Here is a 19,131-nt window from a genome sequence, read left to right as displayed (position 1 = left end):
GAGTAGTCACATGACCCGGTGAACCGGACCCTTGGGACCTGTCTTCGCTCAGCCAGGTCACCCTGGGGTTACCTACCCTCTCGCGTGACTCCATGTGCTCAAGACAGCCCCGGCTAACAGCAGGGTCTGAGGAGACCAAGACCACAGCAACCTTGGAGCCTTGAAGATGAGGGGTGACTGCAGATGACAGGACAACTCCCTTAAATTGTAGCCGAGTCTGCCAGCAGCCCATATCTGTATGTGGCAATCTTGATTTGTGCTATTTGAAGCCACCACCACCACTACGTTGTGCTGGTTACAGAAATGCGCTTTGTGTAAAGTTAGACTGGCCAGCTCCAAAATCGGGAACATTTGAACGGAGGATTGCTGGAGAAGACATGGGTGGTTGTGAGAGCTAATGGTGCTGGGCACTCAGCAGGGTAAGAATCACGGTGGGTCCCGCCACACGCTCTCCACACTTGCTAAAGTCAGGCTGTTGTAAGTATGGCCTGGGGTGTGAGGGTAATCTGTCACCTGGCGTCCCGTTGGGTTGGTGCCGGGTTGATGGGGCTGATGCTGGCTGGGCGTGTGTCGTTCCCTTCCTCCCTCCCTAGCCCATGTGTCTGTCCTGAAACTGCAGGTGTGATTGATGGAGGGCTAAAGGGATCTGCCAACAAGCCCCTCCCTGCTGCTAGGACAGGGAGCACCACAGCAAAAACTGCATTCCTCCCAGATCACCCTCTGGGTTTGTCCACCACGTGGACTGGAATAGTTGTGTCAGACTTCACAGCACTATGTCCCGGCGCTGTGTGAGCAAATCCCGCCCCCACGAGGCAGCAGTGATAGACAGCTCCAAGTCTAGCTCAGCGCAGCAGCAAGTTTATTGGGGTTACTGACAGAAGACTTGAAGGCAGCGCATTACATAGAAGCCACCCAGCATGCAGAGAGTGATATCCCTGGACTACAGACTGGAAGCCAACTCAGCAGCTTGGGCGGTTTCCTATCTGCTACACAGCTTTTGGGGAGGCCCTGTGAACCTTGTGTTTCAGGAATTTCTGGAACCTTAATGAGCTTCCTTCTAGGAAGTAATGTTGGAATGAGACGATAGGAAACCACACAACAGTCAAGGACAGTCCACACCACATGGATGGGTCGGATGCTGAATGACAGATGAACTCGTATAACGTTCTAGAAGATGTAAACTCCATCTTTTGACCGCTTCTCTGACAGGTTAAGATTTATCGCTCGTCTCAAGCTGCCCCTCTGTAGCCAAGGAAAGGGGCCACTGACATTAACTCATACAGCAGCTGGGAGGGGAGGCCCCTGGCTGCCTTCCCCATCAGAAGGGCCAGGTGGCAGAGGCCCAGGCTTTGTACATCTCTGTCTTAGATGGATTGCTGAAGCTACCTTAGCCAAGCACTGCCCATGTCTCGCTGTGATTACACAGTGTGGGCCACTGAGCAGACCTCAGGTCTCAGCCAATGGGACTAGCCCCACTCGTCACCTCTACCCTGTCCCTCCCAGAAAAGCTCCTCATCCAGGACTCAGGACAGGCTAAGTAGCCACGGTGTGCTAAAAAGGGCCGACAGCCACTGGGTGAGGCCTGGCAGGAATCCAGGGGCAACATGCCTGTGCATGTGGGTTGCAGGAGCTGCCTGGTGGGAGGCACTGGTTCCCTTTGCTGCTCCCCTTCTGCTTTCTCTGGACACTTGGGGACCCTGCCTTCGCCTGTCAGTCCCTCCATGTGGTAGAAAAAACACCTTCCAATCATAGGCAGAGAGGCTCACCGCCACCAGAGTCCATCAGGTGCCTCTGCTTTCTAGAACCCCAAGGTAGGGAGGAAGGGTGGGGCAGAATCTGTGGCAATTACTGCCCTTCTCTCCCATCCCCTGCTGGGAGCCAGGTGCCTAGAGGCTCCCAGCTGGCAGTGACCCAGCTAGAAGGGACTCCAGAGTCCCCACACTTTTGGTTCTTGTATTTCTGGAGATAAAAAGGCTGGGCTGCTGACCCTTAGCCCGTCAACCCTGGAGACAAATTTGGCACAAGTGTCATGTATGAGTTCATGAGAGACATAAACCTTTCCTTTGCTCCAGGCTTGTTGGGGAGCCTGGGCCTGAACTTCTGGGGACAGATCTGTGCCTGGGCTAAGATCTTAGGCCCCTGTCTCCACCGCCACCTAGCTGACCAGCCAGCCTTGCTCACTCAGGCGGGAGTGCTAGGATGGGAGACAGGCAAACCTGAGGTAACGGGATGGAGGGTGGCTGGGGATGTGGAGACATGAGAGTCACATGAAGACATGAGGTGATGTGAGGGCTGGTTCCAAATGTCCCTTTTTATTTAAATAAGTGCACTTCACAGTAAGTTTCTCAAGCTCTGTGAGCCCGATGACATCACCAACTCTGTCTCTCGGTAGGGTCCCAGTTGCAGTGGCCGCATGGCCTGATGTTGGCGCAGGTAAAACATCCTTCACATTATCTAGTGCCAGGGACGGACAGCTGGGACAGACAGGTTAGCAAGCCTCACTCCTTTCCTAATACGGTACCTCATGGGCAGCAGCAGCAGCAACACGGCAGGAAAAACACACAGGACTCAGGTCCTCAGTAAACACAGGTGTGGTCTCCTAGGACCAATTAATCTGAAACTTTTCTCCCATGAGCAACGAGACAGGGATAGCCAGGGTCTGGAAGACAGAAAAGAGGTTGAGCTCCAAGTGGTTCCCACCCACAGCCATGCCCCCCTCTCCACCACGGAGAGGGAGGGACCAGCGCCTCAGAATCAGCACCTGATTCCATTGGGAACAAGGTTCTGTCTAGCAGCCTAGCCTCCATCATCTCTGCACTCCAAGGCAGATCCCAAAAGTGTGTCTCAGGATAGCTGGACCACATGAGTCCCTGGGGTCCTTAGCACCCCTTCTCCCATGCCCACCAGGGCACAGGAACCCCAGCCTCCAGCCTGCCCTCTTACCTTGCTGTCAGGGCTGTAGGTGAAATTAGAGACAGGGACACCATTGGAAAGGACTTGTGTAGGGGCTGTGGCCACTCCCAAGATGGCCACCTCCTTCAGCTGTAGGTCAGTCCCCTCCTTGGTCATGTGTACTAACTCATTCACAATGGTATTCTGGTAATGGGGAGAGAAAAAAAATGTGTCAGACTGTGAGAGTGAGCCCACCACCAGAACAGGAACTCACAGGCCAGCCTCCTGTGTGCTGACGTGAGGGACATGCTGACTCAGGGATGGTGGCCACTGGGTTCTCCAGACCCTCCCTCCACCAGATCAGGACAGCCCACCCCCATGTTTCTACCTGTCAGCCATTACTCACGTTCTTGGCCAAGAAGGTGATCAGTGCGTAGGCCCCATGCTCCAGAACCCCAAGGCTCTCCCCATCGTCCCAGTACAGCTCCCCACGGGCCTCACCGCTTGCTGTTAAAGCCACGACCAGGGCCATGGGTTGCTTTCGGGATTCCGTGGTTGTGAGGCTGGGACCCTGGGAAGAGGTGGGCACGTCACACCTTGGACCCCCAGGACATCTATGATGACTACCTTGGCCAGGTGTTGAACCCAGGATGTCAGGCGACTACCCTCGCCAAGTCCTGTCGGTGCCTCCATAAAGCTTTATGTGCTGCCAGGGCTTTATACTGTGCCCTGTGCCTGCTCCCTGCCTCCCTCCTGAATTAAAAGTCCATCGCAGCCCTGCTAAGGCCCTGGGGCTGCTGGATCTGGTTACCTGCAGCGGTAGGATGTATCCTGCCCTCAGGTGCACATTGATGGTATCCAGTGGGGCTTCGAGCGTCAACCACTGCCCCTTGCTGTGGACAGCAGATCTGGGGGATGATGGAGGAGATGGTAGGCTGCCGAGAACCTCGACTGGCACCTGGAAGAAGGGGTCACATCAGAAGGGTCCGGGGCAGCACCCAAGTTACCACGCTGGTTCTTGGATCCATGTTCTCCTGTCCCCTAAGGCTATGTGTAGTGGTCCAAAGGTCCCCGTTGAGACAAACTGGTTGTGACCTCAGGGGTGGACTCTGTAGGACTGAGCAGGGAATGCCTGGCTTAGCTCGGCTTCGATGCTGTGGGGACCTGGAAGCTACCCCCTTCAGCCTGCACTTCCTCATCTAGAAGTGGGGGTTACAGCAAAGAGCTGATACACGGCACCCAGGGATGGACCAGCAGGCAGCTGGGACTCCAGAGCAGGTAAACCTCCCTTTACTATGTCACCGACCGGCCAGCAAGGCATGGCCACCCTGTGACGACCCATTACTTCTGTGAATGAGGGACCTCAGGACTCACCATCTGCAGGTTGTACCACATGCCCTCAGGGAAGTAGCCAGTCACTTCAGCTTTCCCAGGCTCAAGCACAGGTGTGATGAGCAGAGCTGACCCCCACAAGAGCTGGCGGTCCACAGACCAGGTGCTGGGGTCCTCAGGGAACCTTCACAGAAGAGACAGGCATGAGGGCCTGGAGACTGGGCTCTGGCACCAGGGTTCGGCTGCAGGGACAGTCGGAAACCCCAGTCCCCGAGAAACTTCGAAACTTCAGGAGCCAGGAGTTGTGTCTGTGCCAGAGTCCAGAACAATTCTTTTTCTTTCTTTTTTTCTTCTTTCCTTCCATTTATTTATTTTTGGTTTTTCAAGACAGGGTTTCTCTGTGCAGCCCTGGCTATCCTCTCCTGAACGCTGGGATTAAGGGGGTGTACCATCAGACTGCATACCATATGCCCAGCTTTTTAACATGAACACTGGGGATGAAACCTGAATCCTCGTGTTTGTAAAGCAAGCACTTTCCCAGTTGAACCAATCCCCAGCCTAACCAGTTGTGTTTAGCCACCTAGTCCATCCAGAATGTATCTGTGTACGGTAGGGAAGAGGCTGACTCCTCTAGAGAAAGCTACTTGCCTTTCTACCCAAGAACCTTCTGCTATCTGCCCACTGGAGAGGTCACAAGTTATGCCTATGTGAGCAGAGTCCAGTCTGGGGACACAGATGGGGCATCTCTGGCTTGCCCTCCTCCCTGAAGCCACCCCCAAAATGGATCACCATGACAATTTCATCATGGCTTTGTCAGCCAGCAAGCCGGGTCCGCACTCCAGATATCCTGGCCCCGAGCTGGAGTCTAGGAGGCCTGAGGGTACAGGGACACTCTGGGCACACTCAGCTGCAGCCTGCTTGGGTTGTGAACACAGCCCATAGCAGGAGGAGGTTCCCTGGCATCAGCCCCCCAGGGACACATGTGAACTGTCATTCCCTGACCCAGGTGACTCACTCCAGGAAGAGAGGCCGGGCCACCGTGTCCCCTCTGACGTGGGCTCCATGGAACAGAGTGTACAAAAAGGGCAGAAGTGCGTAGCGCAAGGTGAAGGCCTTCCTCATGGCCTGCTGTGCGGTCTCGCTGAACCTGTATGGCTCCTGAGGCTGTGTGGGCAGAGAGGGAAAAGGAGGTGTGCTGGTTAGCTGTCCATCAACTCAATACAAGCTGGCATCATCTGGGAAGAGGGAACCTCAACTGAGAAAATGCCTCCACCACACTGGCCTGCAGGCAAGTGGCGGGGGCTGTTTTCTTAACAATTTATGTGGGAGGGCCCAGTCCACCTGGATAGGCACCCCTGGGTTGTATTAAAAGCCTTCAGTTCCCGCCCTGACTGCCCTTCATGATGGAATGTAAAACTGAAAGATAAACCCATTCTTCCCCAAGCTGCTTTTGTCTGTGGTGTCTATCACAGCGACAGAAAGCGCAGTGGACCAAGAGGTCTCTGGGCTCCTAGGCCAGGGCTCAACAGAATGTCCACCCCAAGAATCTCCAGCTCCTTGGCCATCCTGTGTGGACAGGACGGCATGGACTGGGTTCCTCCAGTAGCAGTGGGATTGGGCAGGACAGGGTCTTGGCGGGTAGGAACCCCCGTCACCCCCTCCTACCATGCTATTGAGGTCATTGTGGTTCCGCATGAAGGGGTAGAAGGCCCCCAACTGGGTCCAGCGCACACACAGCTCCTCTGATGTGTTTCCCAGGAAGCCACAGATGTCCGCCCCCACCAGGGGCACGCCTAGCAGGTTAAACTGCAGGATTTCTGAGAGGACAGAGGCAGAGTGGCACCAGGTCACCAAGACAGCAGTTGGACAGTCAGGCCTCACCATCTATCAAGAACCCATTGCCTCTGTGCTTTCCACCTGGGGTCAGCAACTGCTTCCTAATACCTGGGAACAGCAGAGTAGACAGAGCCCAGTGTGCTGAGGCACACTGTGACCTTATTTGGAAACATGAGCTAAGGTGAAGCGGCTGGTGTGGTCCTAGCCTAACAGCTGATGTCCTCACAAGAGGAAAATGCCATGTGAAGAGAAGGTCACATGGGGAGATAGCCCTGCAAGGAACAGCCATGCAATGAGATGCCCAGGAGACCACGAGCAGAGGAACGGTCCCCAAGGCTGTGCAGGAGCACTGAGTTACACCTCTGTGCAAGGGGGTGTGTCTCTGATACTCCTTGGCTGCAGACCCACGGTCTGGGCACTGTCAGGGGATGGATTCCTGTTACATTAAGTCCCCCAACGCTGTCCTCAGTGATGGCAGCCTCAGGACACTAACAGACAACTCAGGGTGGCGTTCCCCTGACTGCTAAGGGCTGGATGGACTCATGTTGTTCAGCCCAGTGCCAACCCCAGTCTCCCTCTGCTGCACTGGCTTCCTTAGAGCCAGGGAACTGATGGGCAGCCTGGGGCCCCGGAGACTTAGCTGAGTCAAACCTGACCCTGGAAGCAGCTAGGACTCGGCTCAGTACTTGTCGGCTCAAAGAAGAAATGAGTCCAAGAGAAGGGAGCAAATCCAGACCCCAGCTCCACAAGGAGGTTCTAAGTCTGGCTCCTGGCCCGCCAGGCTTGCCCAGACTGAGCTTCAACCCGCAGAGCAGAGGTGGCCAACTCACATCTGGGAGCTCAGCCAGCTGGGATCCTTCATAGTTCTGTGAACATCTTACACAGAAGTCAGAAGGTTCTAGACTCTAAGTCAAGGCTCTAGCTGCCCATGTGGTTCCATGGCTCCTCTCCTTCCCTAGTCTGTTCTCTGGGGTTCCTGCCTTCTCTGACCTAACATGGGCCAATGGTATCAAAGTTCTTGGAACAAAAATCAAATTCCTTTTAGCGAGCAGAGCAGGTAGGCGCCTCTGTATCTCAGGATGGGGTCACCAGGGAACAACTGCGAAAGAGGACAAGCACTGGTCAGGGGGAACTGGACACGGGGACACTGAGAAGGTGCCACGGGAAGCATGTTTGCACAACTGAGTAGGGACCCGCAGGCTTCACGTCCCACATGAGATAGCAACAGGTCCCCCAGCCATCTCGATACACTCTGTGGGGCTGAGCCCAGAACCCAGTGCCCTCCAGGCAGCTTGGACTCACCTGGCACAGAGTTGGAAAGATGCTCCCAGGTGCTCCACACATCCCCCGTCCAGTGGCCAGCATATCGGCCATGGCCAGCGAAGGTTGAACGGGAGATCACAAAGGGTCGGGTCCCCCGGGTCTTCACTAGGGCCCTGAGTGAACAGAGAGCTGGGCTCACCTGACACAGCCAGGGCTCCAGGGGTCAGGGGCAAGGGGACCAGGGCTAGAAGGAACTACCGTTAAGGAGAAGGACAGAATGGATGGGGAAGAGAGGCCACCACCAAAGTATGCTAGGCAGTCAGCCCCATCCCAGTGACTCTGATGTCCTCTAGAGGTGAGCCACCACTCTGAGCCTTGTTGGACTCATGCGGTCCCTTAGATGCCATTCCCTACCCACGTAACACCTAGGATGCCCTGTGGAGAGAGGCTGGCTCCAAGCTGGCACGGAGAGCAGTGACCAGTTGGGCAAGAGCGTGCTTGCATCACAGGCCCATGGGTGGTCTGGATGGCCTCTTTCCCTTCCGCCTACGACCCTGATGGGAGCCAGCTCTCCTCTCAGCCCCCACTGTGCGTGCTGGGCAGGCTGGTTGGCTGCACAGGGCTGAGCCTCACCTGTTGGAGGCGATGGCTTCGGTCAAGCCGTACAGGTTGTGGAGGTTGTAGTGTGTGGAGAGGAACTGGCGGCTCGAGGCACAGATTGTAGCTGCCTGCAAGGTCCCGCCAACCACCCCTAGGCAAGAGGACGACTAGTTTAGACTCGTTTACCAGTGTTCAGGGCTCCACGTGCTCTCCTTTGCCCACGTCCTCTGCTCAGATGGGCACCTCCTCGGGGTCAGCCCAGGACAGAGCCCACTTGCCCCATGATGCTCGGGGCAAGTCACCTCTGCTATTCTAAAATGACCCTCTGCAAACCCATCGCCTCCATATCCACCTCCTCTTGCTTTATCCCCAGCATCTGCCCATCTGAGCCCAAACCCCTTTCCCTAGGGCTCTGGCTACATGATGTGTGGCCTTGGCTATGTCACCCTCCACAGGACCTCATGCTTCGGGTTTCTCTCCTCTTTGTCCTGCTGGGTGCTCTGTCTGCCTTCTGTTTGCCCAAAGTGAGAGCTCTGCATGCTCTAAACCTCAAAGGGGCAGGCACTCCCTGGTCAAAGCCACTAACTCTAGCACTGTCCCCACTCCAGACAGACAAGTGGGGCTCACCGGGCACATAGGGAGGGTTCTCCAGTTCATTGTCAGGGCAGCCCTGCTGAGAGCCTCTAATGAAGTTGGATGGTTCATTCATGTCCTGTAAGGGGCCTAAGATGTAGAACTGGGTTGGTCCCCAGAGACTAGGGGTGTACCCAGGGGCAGGGTATACTTACAATCCACATTCCATCAAAAGGCACCTGGGCATGGAACTCAGAGACCATGTCCTGCCACCAGGCAAGGGTCTCAGGGTTGGTGAAATCGGGGAAGGCTGTGGATCCAGGCCATACCTGAACAAGAGACCAGAGGGGAGAACCGGTCCCATGCAGACCCTGCACCACGGCGCTGTCAGGCCTCAGCCTTGGGCAGAGCAGCAGCTTCAAGCTTAGCCAATGCTGACACACATCACAAACCGCAAGCCCAGCAACAAACAAGCCTTTCCTACAATGTCTAGAGTCTTGAAGGGCTTCAGCCGTGGGTCAGCAAGGGCCATCCCTACACACAAAGTCATGGGGCAGAGGAAGCATGGACCCAGAGCATTGGGAAGAAGTTGAGACAACCCCATTGGAGCCCCCTCACTGGACACACTCAAGCCTGTCCTTCCCATAGCTAAGGATACCTTAGGATGTGGAGGTTGGGACTCAGAACTCCCAGAAGGCCCCCAAGGGCAAGAAGGACAAGGGAGACCCCCAAGGCCTCATGAAAGATCTGCTAAGCTTGAGCTGGGCCCAGCTGTTCATGCCCAAGATCACCCCTCATACTTTGGAAATCTCAGGTATTTTCAGAAGTTATGGTCACCCCCAGTGAGGACCCCCACTTGCCTCTGTCCCACTTGACATGGTGGCTTCTGAATCTGACTCTTTCCCTAGACAGCTGCTGTGTCCCCTGCCCACAGTCCCCATCTCCCTTTCTCCCACACTACCTTCCCAATCAGTGGCTGCCCAGTCTCATTGGTGATGAACACGCCCCTCCGAAGACCCTCGTCATAGGGCCGGTAACTCCCAGGAGGGCCTGAACTGCTGATGGCAGGGTCCTGGGGAAAGAAGCCGGCAGTGAGAAGGATTCAGCACGAGCCACTGGAAGAAGAGAAACCAGTGAGGCAGAGACCTGCCATGGGAGGATGGAACAGGTGACAATTCGTGTTCGGTGGGTTGACCCACCTAAAGAATGACTCTACTGGAGAGCCCCACCTGGTAAGATCATGGGGTCACTGACTGTAAATGGCGAGCTGCTCCTGTCTGTAAATTCTTCTTCCCTAAGAACCGCTTTGGTTGTTTTTTTCCCTCTGCTGTGTGTTTATCTTGTGAAAATATTCCATCTACTGGATACACATATAGCTGTGGATGGTCAGGAAGATGATTTCTCCTTAATCAGTATAATTCTGATAAATAGAAATAATACTAGGAAATTCTTCACTACTCAGACTGACATAAGAAAGTAATAAATAGTATTCTCAGCCACCAAGACAGCTAATTTTAGACTTCAGGATAAATTCAAGTCAAACTGGTTGCCCTTGGAGATGAAATATCTGGTTGCCCCTAGATACAAATACATGAGGTCATTTTTCCCAGGTGTTTATTGCTGATTCAAGGTCAGAGGGGGAAGCAACTTTAGTAGACATAACATTCTTAGTAATTGACATTTTGCACATAGTCCCAGCCTCAGTTTATGCCACAGGCTCAAGGTTATTTTCTGTCTGTAAACCCTGTAAACCCTAACTGTTTAGGCTATGTGCATGGTCAAGTGTTACTCACTGGCCAGTCAATGTGACCTCCCTAGTCTGAGAAATACTGTGTGACTTTTCTGGTGTTATGAGCATGACAATGTAACATATAACTGTCCATAGTTTGGCTGTGAGGAAAAGCTGCATAAGGCTCTCCAGGAGAGGCTATGGAGAGCTGTGGAGAAGGTGGTGGGAGGGAGCACTGTTAAGAGATGGGCTGTGCAGAGCTATTCAGGCAGCTGGGTAGGGACAGCTATGTCAAGGAGCAAGAGAGATTTTCAGAGAGCATTTGTAAAATGAAGAAAAAGGGAAAGTCACCATCAGAAAGTGTGTATTTGCTTATTTTTCCCCTCAGATAGAAAGTCTAGCCCTCAGACAGGTAAGAATTTTTCCTAATCACTTGCTACATTCATGGATTTTTTTTTTTTTTGCATATCCTGGTGCTGACTGGAGGCTGCCCACCCCCCAAGTTAGCGATGGTACGTGAAAATGGCACACAGTTGGCCAGGCTGAAGAGCAGGTGTGAGTCTGGATTCCTGACCCTCCTGTTCAAGACAAATGTTTACTGCTTGCGTCTTTTATTTTTATTTTATTTTTGCTTCCCGGGGCTATTTTGTTTTGTTCTTTAAGACAGGGTTTCTTTGTGTAGCCTTGACTGTCGCAGAACTCACTCTGTAGACCAGGTTGGCCTCAAACTCAGGTATGTGCCTTCCTCTGCCTCTCGAGTGCTGGGATTAAAGGTGTGTGCCACATGTCCAATTTATTATTTTTAATTGTGCGTGTGGTAGTTTGAGCAGCACTATCATGAAGTGTAGCTTTGTTGGAGGAAGTGTGTCACTGTGGGGATGGGCTTTGAGGTTTCATATACTCAGGATACCGCCCAGGGAGTCGGTCGAATTCCTGTTGCCTGCAACATGAAGGACACGTGGCTATTTCTCCAGCAGCATGCCCACCTGCATGCCGCCATGCTCCCTGTCATGGCAGACTGAACCTCTGAAACTGTAAGCAAGCGACCCTCAGTTAAATGTTTTCTTTATTTTCTTTTAAAGATTTATTTATTATATATACAATATTCTGCCTGTATATATCCCTGCAGACCAGAAGAGGGCACCAGATCTCATTACTGATGGTTGTGAGTTGCTGGGAATTGAACTCAGGACCTCTGGATGAGCAGGCAGTGCTCTTAACCACTGAGCCATCTCTCCAGCCCCAAATGTTTTCTTTATAAGAGTTGCCATGGTCATGGTGACTCTTCACAGCAATAGTAAACCCTAACTAAGACTGTGTGTGTGTGTGTGTGTGTGTGTCTAGAAGAAACTGTGGGTTCCCTGGAGCTGAAACTACAGGCAGTTATGAGCTGACTGACATGGTACCAGGCACTGAACTGTCCTCTTCAAGAACAGTGTGCTCTTAACTGCAACCCTCTAGACATTTCTTCAACATCAAAGACTCGGAGAATGTCCAAGGCAAGCACTGGCTAGGAGGAAGAAGCCACACAGAAACCACACTGGCTGCGTTCAGATCTGCTTACCACGATCATCATGTACCGCCGGCCACCCTGGTGGAGCTCACGCACCATGTCTGGGAAGTCTGCAAAGCCATCCTGGTTGAAGGTGAAGTCCCTGCGGGCATCCATGTAGTCCAGGTCGTTCCACTGCACATCCTGCGGCACGGGACGGGAGCTGAAGCTGAGATGGGGCCCAACAGTCCAGAAGCTGGGGCTGCCCCGCCCTGACCCCCACTCACCAGGGGGAAGTGTGTTCTGGTCATGTTCTCTACCACCTCACGGATGATAGCAGTGGAGGAGTAGCCCCAGCGGCAGAGGTGGAAACCCAGGCCCCAGTATGGCGGCATGAAGGGATATCCTGCAGGCCAGGACCGCAAGTGAGCAGGGACTGGGGGCAAGGGTCAGGGCCTGGGGGTCTGAGATCAGTGGACAGAGAGCAGGCCCTACCCACGACATCCAGGTACTGCCGCACAACGCTCTTGGGCTCTGGGCCTAGGAACACGTACACATCCAAGATCCCACCTGTTGACCTCCAGGTTAGGGCCGGGCTGGGCTGCAGGACCACATCTGGAAGAAAATGACTTAGATTCGGGAACGAGTCCCCCACAGACAGGCCAACCTGCACCTACAGAGTGTGGTTCTTCCGATATGAAGGCTGGGAGATGCCCACAGGGCAGGAATAGGGCAGCTGTTCTGAGCCCAACTTAGCAAGGCCTGAAGGACGTGGAGTAGATGAGCCTGGGGAATCCCCCAGACCTCCTCCTTAGGTGGGGGTGGAGAATGAGCAGGATGAGGACTCTGCCCACTGGACTCTCTCCACATAAGGTCCCTTGAGACAAGCATACTCCGAGGCAGGCAGAGACTCAAGCTCTCCCATGAAGGATTACCTACGAGCTTCAGTCTGGCGACTCACCCATGGCATTGCTGTTCAGCAGGAAGACACCATGAGCCAAGCCACCGTCCTCTAGCGCCAGGTAGAATGGGTGTGACCCGTAGAGGTTGGCACCTGGCTGGAATGACAAGAGACAGCACCTCGCACCCAGGACCCTAGCCTCCACCTTCCCACCTCTGCTCATCTCTTACCAAGGGTGCCAGGTCCCGGTTCCAGAGGGTGACCCGCGTCCATTCGGTACTGAGCATGAGCGGGCTGAGGTGCTCAGCGAGGCCTGTGATGTGCTGGGAGGGCAATGACGTGGACAGCTGCAGGAACTGGTCAGCGAAGAACAGGGGAGCCACAGTAGTGTTCAGCCTGTGGGGAGACATTAGGCTCCCTTGGATCGACCCCAGACCACACAAATCCAGGATGGTGGATCAATCAGGGAAGGGTTGGAGAGGGACAGAGTGACCAGCTCTGCATCAGGCCAACCCTGGGACAATGGCTCTACAAAGACCAGAACACCTGCAAACAGTGGGGAAAGCCAGCGCAGGCATGCTCAGAGGGGCCCAGCAGTACAAACATGAGGTCCTGTCAGGGAGACATGAACCCTAGATAGTGAGTTAATAATAAAGCTCACAGTAAGAGATGTGTATCTGATAAATAAAAGTAAGGCCACTAGGTATGCCACCTGCAGGGGGTACCACTGTGGACTGGATCGGGTCTTTCCCTAGTACCACTGGGTGGATCATCTCTATGGTGGGCCATCTCGGATAGCACAGGTGCCAAACACTGATGTTGTAGCAATGACGTCATCTCCATACACCCCTTGTATCTCCTGGGGACATGAGGCCTCACTGGGAAGCCACGGAGGGAACCTCTCAGACCCAATGTAGAAGCATCAAGCTGAGACCTTGGTGAGCACTCAACAGTCATCCACTGATGCGTGCCTGGTGGTCCACACACAGGGAGGGGTGAGGGTTGGGTTTTGTCAACTTGATACAAGTTAGGGTCATCGGGGAAGAGGGACTCTCGACTGAGGAAATCCTTCCATCAGATTGGCCTGCAAACAACCCTGTGGCGGCATTTTCTTGATTGATGGACGGGAGAGGGCTGGTGGTCCAGGGTTGGGAGTTCTGACCTCCAAGGGGCCACCATGTCCCTGTCAACCCCAGGGTAGGGTCAAAGTTCCCGGCACCCCACTTACAGCACCCGGCCATTCAGCTTCCTGCGGACAATCACTCCGAAGGGCTCCTCTGAGAACTCCACAGTATAGAGGGGGGACGGTGCCTGGCTCAGGACACGTGGGGTCTCCATGGGCACTTCGTAGCGCTTATTAGCGGGGTCTTTGATCTAGGAGAGGAGAGAGAGGTGCCCAGAGCCCTTCAAGAGCCAGGGGCCCCTTCCCTCACCGCAGCCCCTTCACACCTCAAGGAGACACGGTTCTGAACAGTCGGTCAGTTCAGCCCCCCCCCCCCCCGCCCGGGTAACTGCACACTGTGTGCAGCCATGGGCCATAGTTCCCTCAGCTACGTAACTGGCGAGAAGGAGGCCTCCCTGAGGTTGCCAAAGGCAGAGCATTGACTAAACCTGAACACCACATAGACAGTGAATAGTTTTGTGTTTGTTCTTTTTTCCCCTTGCTTTTAATTAATTTATTACATTTTGAGGCTAGCTCTCACTGTAGGCCAGGCCAGCCTGGCTACACTATGAAGCCGAGGCTGACATTTAACTCACTGAGATCCTCTTGCTATAGCCTCCAAAATGCTGCAATTACAAGCATAGCAAGTTTTTCATAAAAAAAAAAAAAAAAGGGTATACCAAGGCCATGCGCTACCAATGAGCTATGCACCAGGCCCCACAAATAGTTTTTAATTTTTTATATTTATTTGTGTGTGTGTGTGTGAAGTAAAGGTAAGGTGTTTGTCTTCTCACTCTCCAGGATCTGCTTGTCTGCCCCACCCCCAGTGCTGGAGCTACAGGTATATCTTCCACGCTTGACCTTCTACCCAGGTGCCGGGATCCGAGCTCCTCACACTTGTCCAGCAAGCACTTTACCCATATCCCCAGCTCCCACAGTTTGTGGCCTAAGGATGGCCCCAGCATCACGCAGGACTGCGTTATACTAAAAACACAGAATCATCCTCCAGAGACACAGGGTGATGTGGGCACTGCCATGGGATGACAGGGAATGGGGCAGATGAAAATTCCTGCTGTCTGCAGTGGCCAGTCCTGAAGTCACCGCCTGGAACATCCCACCTGTGCCCAGGCCTCCTATCACCACTCTGTCCTATCACACATATCCCTGGGAATATGCGTCACCCGCCCACACACCTATCCTCTGCTCTGCCTGGCCTATCCTGCACAGGCTGTCCTGTCACGGGCCCTCCTAGGGACCCAGCTCTAGCCAGGGTCTACCGTGCCCACACCCACCATGAAGTGGAGTCGGCTCTCGGTCTCCATCAGCACATCCAGCTGTAAGCTCAGCACATCCTTTGGGAAGAAGGTCGGGCTGGTACGGGTCAGGGTGGCTGTGTACCCCGTCTCTGTGGAGTTCAAATTCTCTAGCCTGTAGCTTGGGTAACTGGGAGGGAAGAAACACCAGGGCTGCCCCATCAGCGGCGCCTTCAGCACTTGCCCAGCTGGGATATAGCAGCAGCCACGGGCCTCACACTCCTCCCGGGAGATGCCCTTGTCTGGGGCACAGTCAAAGCGGCTGTTGGGGGGCACGTCACACTTCGTGGGCACTGCTGCAGGCTGCACAGGGTGCTTCTGGATGTGCTGGGGCCCTGGCCCGTAACCCTTCCAATGGTGAGGCTTAAAAGTCTCTTCCAGTCCTGAAGAGGACTCAGGAAAGTCTTGGGGAAACAGCATTAAGTCATGGAGCATGACATGACCCAGGATGATAGCGGTTATAAAGCAGATGAGGATGCAAACCCCAACCAGAGAGTGGGAGCAGAGAGGCTTCCTCATCTTCATGGTGAAAGCCTGTTGGCCCAGGGCAGCATACACAGTCCTGGAGGCCTGAGGAGAAGAGGATCCAGTGTCAATCAATGTGGGCAGGGGTCAGGGGGTCCTGGGTGCATTCACACAGCAGCACCCACACACAGTGCAAGGGGAAGCAGGCAGCCAGGGTATCTCCCTCCACAGCAACGGTGATGAAGGCAGAAGCCAGGTAGAGATCAGACTCCTCAGAGGCAGAGGGCTTGCTGCGGACATGGCCCCCACATGGCCCCACGGCCCTGTACAGACCGATGTGAAAGGGAACCAAGACGTTTTCCGGAGGTCTTCTGTGTGAGCAGAAAGGCTGGAGAGCCATCAAGTCAAACCCCACGGAGAGGACGAAAAGGAGTGGGGTGAAAAGCCAGGTCACAGGGTTCTCTGGCTATAACTGGCCACGGAGGTGTGTGGACCTTCCGGAAATGGGGTTCATTTCAGAATGTGGTGGGACAGGGAGGGACTCGGCACGGCGGTGGGGGGAGTATTAGAGGCTCTCTGGGTCAGAGACAATGGCCTGGTTGCAGATGGGCCAGCTGTGAATATTCTGACCGGCAACTGGGGCTCTTCAGGCTGACAGTTAAATTTTTACCCATAATACCTGTGACTTTCTCCTGCTAGTGACTCTCCAGCTCCCTAGTAACCTACAGGGGTGTGGGTGGGTGGGATGAGGGGTGAACTACAACCCAATTCAGTTCTGATCTATCTATCTATCTATCTATCTATCTATCTATCTATCTATCTATCTATCTATCTATCTATCTATCGTCAGGGCAGACTTCTCCAGGCTGGGGCTCTACCACACTTAAATGCCAGGTACAAACCCCGGGTTGCCCCCAGTACTTCTGAGGGGCTGGCTATCAGCCTGGTAGTTCCAAGGACTCTGGCACTGGAACTCACACCTCAAGGAACCCAGGAAAGCGATATATATATATATATATATATATATATATATATATATATATATATATATATATATAGAGAGAGAGAGAGAGAGAGAGAACGAACAGCCAGATAAAAGAAATGGGCTGAGAACAGGTGGGCATGCCTCTGCAAGTGTGTGGAGCATCTGGGATGGATTCTGGGATGCTCCCTGAACCCACCCACTTGGCTGTCACTTCGAGTTAGGGTTTCCAGTAGCCCAGGCTTGCCTTAAGCTTGCTATGAAGCCAGGGATTCCTGCCACCACCTCCCACGTGCTGTGCTTTCTGGCACTGGATTTCACACCCAGCTCTGCTGAGTTCCGTGGGCCTTCCGTTATGCAGGCATGACTGATGACATCAGTAGCCATGGTGAGTGATCCCTAGCCTCTGGGGGGAGTCAGGATGCTTGGGTGGGCTGCAGTTTCCAACCCTCCAATCACACCTTGTCTTTCTGTTGCCTAGCAGCCATAAAGCTACTAGGGACCCCAGCCTCCGGGCTAGCAATAGAAAGACAGTTAACCACGGGTGTCCAGGCATGAGCCAGAGACCCATTTTGTCTTTACTGCTGCGCAACAGCTCCACCTGGCCCTTCGGACACGTGTGATTCTGATCGTGATTCAGCATCCAAGGACAATGACGTGCTCAGACTCCCGCTGGGCAGCGTGGGAATCTGCAGATTCCAGGACCTTCCAAGGAGGCCCCGGTGCGCAACAGATAAACACGTATATCAGAACAAAGTCCCAGAAACAGAAACCAGACAGCTCAGGCCCGTTCTCTCAACTCCACAATTTAGAGGAAAAAAAAAAATAGGGAAGGAACTAAAGATCAGACGCCACTGCTGATCTGGAGACCTAAGCTTGCTTTCTAGAAAGCTGCTGGATGCGCAGCGCCACCAGGCACAGGCGAGTCCAAACACAAGCTTTCAAGACACCGTGCGCATTCTCTCTGTGCCACTGTGCGCGTTCTCTCTGTGCCTCAGTTTCCCCCTGCGAGACATACACACAGAGCTTGGCCCGCCCAGCACTGAGGGTACCCAATAGAATCCGGGATATTTTGCCGAAGCCTGTGGTGTTACTCAGGTCCCTGCTTGCGCCTGCCTGAGCCGGGGGTCGGGGGTCGGGGGAGTCCCACCTCTCTCGGTTTCTCTGCTCGATTCTCCCAAGCAGGAACTCACTTGATAGTCGGCCCCGCCGCCCTGAAGAAGGCCGCTCCTCCGAAGGCCCTCGGGCCTGAGACAGCCTTCACCAGCGCGTCCAGCTCATCTGCGCAAACACCCTCCTGGCCGCAGACCCCCAAACCCAACGAGACAGCTCGGGTCACGTGGTCCGAGGGCGGGGCTAGACCGCACGGACCACGTGACTCGGCCTCCGGCGTGGGCGTTCTCGCTGCGCCCCCTAGTGGCTGCGGGCGGCAGAGCGCACAGGTGTCCCCGGGCGGTAATCGGGAAGAGGCTGACACAGAACAGGTCCAACCCAAGGCCACCCATCCAGCACCTCGAAAGCTTCAGTGAGAGATGAAAACCAGTCCAGACTGGGAGTTCCGTCAGCTTGCTCCGTAGGGAAAGAGTAAAAAACACGTGATCACACACACACACACACAAAACCTCTATGCTGGTGAAAGCATAAAATGACGCCAGGCTTTTGACATTGATGGTCATAAATTGAGACATAAGCATAGGGTGGTGGTGTGAGCATGTGATCCCAGCACTCGGGAGACAGAGGCAGGAGGATTGCTAATCTGAGTCCAACATAGGACACCTGGTGAGACCCTGCTTCAAAAACCAAAGTAGGCCAAGCAATGGTAGTGCACGCCTTTAATCCCAGCACTTGGGAGGCAGAGACAGGCAGATCTCTGTGAGTTTGAGGCCAGCCTGGTTTACAGAATGGGTTTCAGGACAGGTTCCAAAGCTACAGAGAACCCCTGTCTCAAAAAACCAAACAAAAACAAACAAAACAAAAGGAAAAATCCCAAAGTCGGCAGGCAGGATGTAGCTGGGTGGGCTCTGGCCTACTGTGTTCAGGGCCCTGGCTTCCTGTAGTGCTGTGACTACTCTTACAGAAGATATGATAGGGGCACTTGTGCCCTCTGGTTGTCAAACTTTTGGAACAATGGACCCCAAGAAATTAAAACCAACCACCCCCAGTCCCATACTGTGGCGGGGGGATGTCCTGGAAGATACTGCACACAGTTCTGGAAGCTTGTCAGAGCGCAGTGCAGGGATGAGTAATGCCAAGAGATGACCAGTGATGGACGGGACCTCACTTTGGCCAAGACTGCTTAGCCATACAGACTTCTGCCCTACTAAACCTCACATCGGGACCCTCAAGGTGGGCCTGGCATGAATGGCAGTCCATTATTTGTGCCACTTCCCACTGTGGCCACATTTAATAACTCCCCCTTTGAAGAATGAGTAATAAAAACTCAGAGAGAGAAATTGGGGTTCAACCTGAAGGTCAGAAAGGCAAAGCAGCCAGCCACTGGCTCTTACCTCGACCTCAGTCCAAAATGGTGATCCTGCCTCCAGGAAATCCTCAGAATGAGACTGAGCCTGAGAGCTGTCTCCTCCCATTTT

General features: G+C 54.0%; 1 protein-coding gene across 2 annotated transcripts; it reads right to left on the bottom strand.

Moving 5' to 3' along the window:
- Positions 1–2,291: 2,291 nt before the first annotated feature.
- On the bottom strand, positions 2,292–17,880 carry Gaa (alpha glucosidase). 2 transcript variants are annotated; one of them, XM_057775122.1, is made up of 20 exons: positions 17,691–17,880; positions 15,073–15,663; positions 13,847–13,992; positions 12,849–13,014; positions 12,679–12,775; positions 12,213–12,332; positions 12,005–12,123; positions 11,790–11,921; positions 9,458–9,568; positions 8,712–8,825; positions 8,551–8,635; positions 7,957–8,074; positions 7,363–7,496; positions 5,890–6,041; positions 5,240–5,388; positions 4,267–4,408; positions 3,704–3,850; positions 3,299–3,463; positions 2,944–3,096; positions 2,292–2,659 (listed from the first exon to the last, which is right to left on the bottom strand). In XM_057775122.1, exons 2-20 carry the CDS (start codon positions 15,616–15,618, stop codon positions 2,600–2,602), a joined length of 2,856 nt encoding a protein of 951 aa, XP_057631105.1. In that variant the 5' UTR covers positions 15,619–15,663; positions 17,691–17,880; the 3' UTR covers positions 2,292–2,599. The 2 variants fall into 2 exon arrangements, with proteins under 2 accessions (XP_057631105.1, XP_057631104.1); XM_057775121.1 differs by having other exon boundaries at positions 17,734–17,880.
- Between the last annotated feature and the right edge of the window lie 1,251 nt (positions 17,881–19,131).

Source organism: Chionomys nivalis, chromosome 7 (genome assembly GCF_950005125.1).
Source record: "Chionomys nivalis chromosome 7, mChiNiv1.1, whole genome shotgun sequence".
In the NCBI taxonomy this organism is placed as follows: domain Eukaryota; kingdom Metazoa; phylum Chordata; class Mammalia; order Rodentia; family Cricetidae; genus Chionomys; species Chionomys nivalis.
Note: the sequence above shows the minus strand (reverse complement) of the source record. Positions and strands in the feature narration are given on the sequence as shown.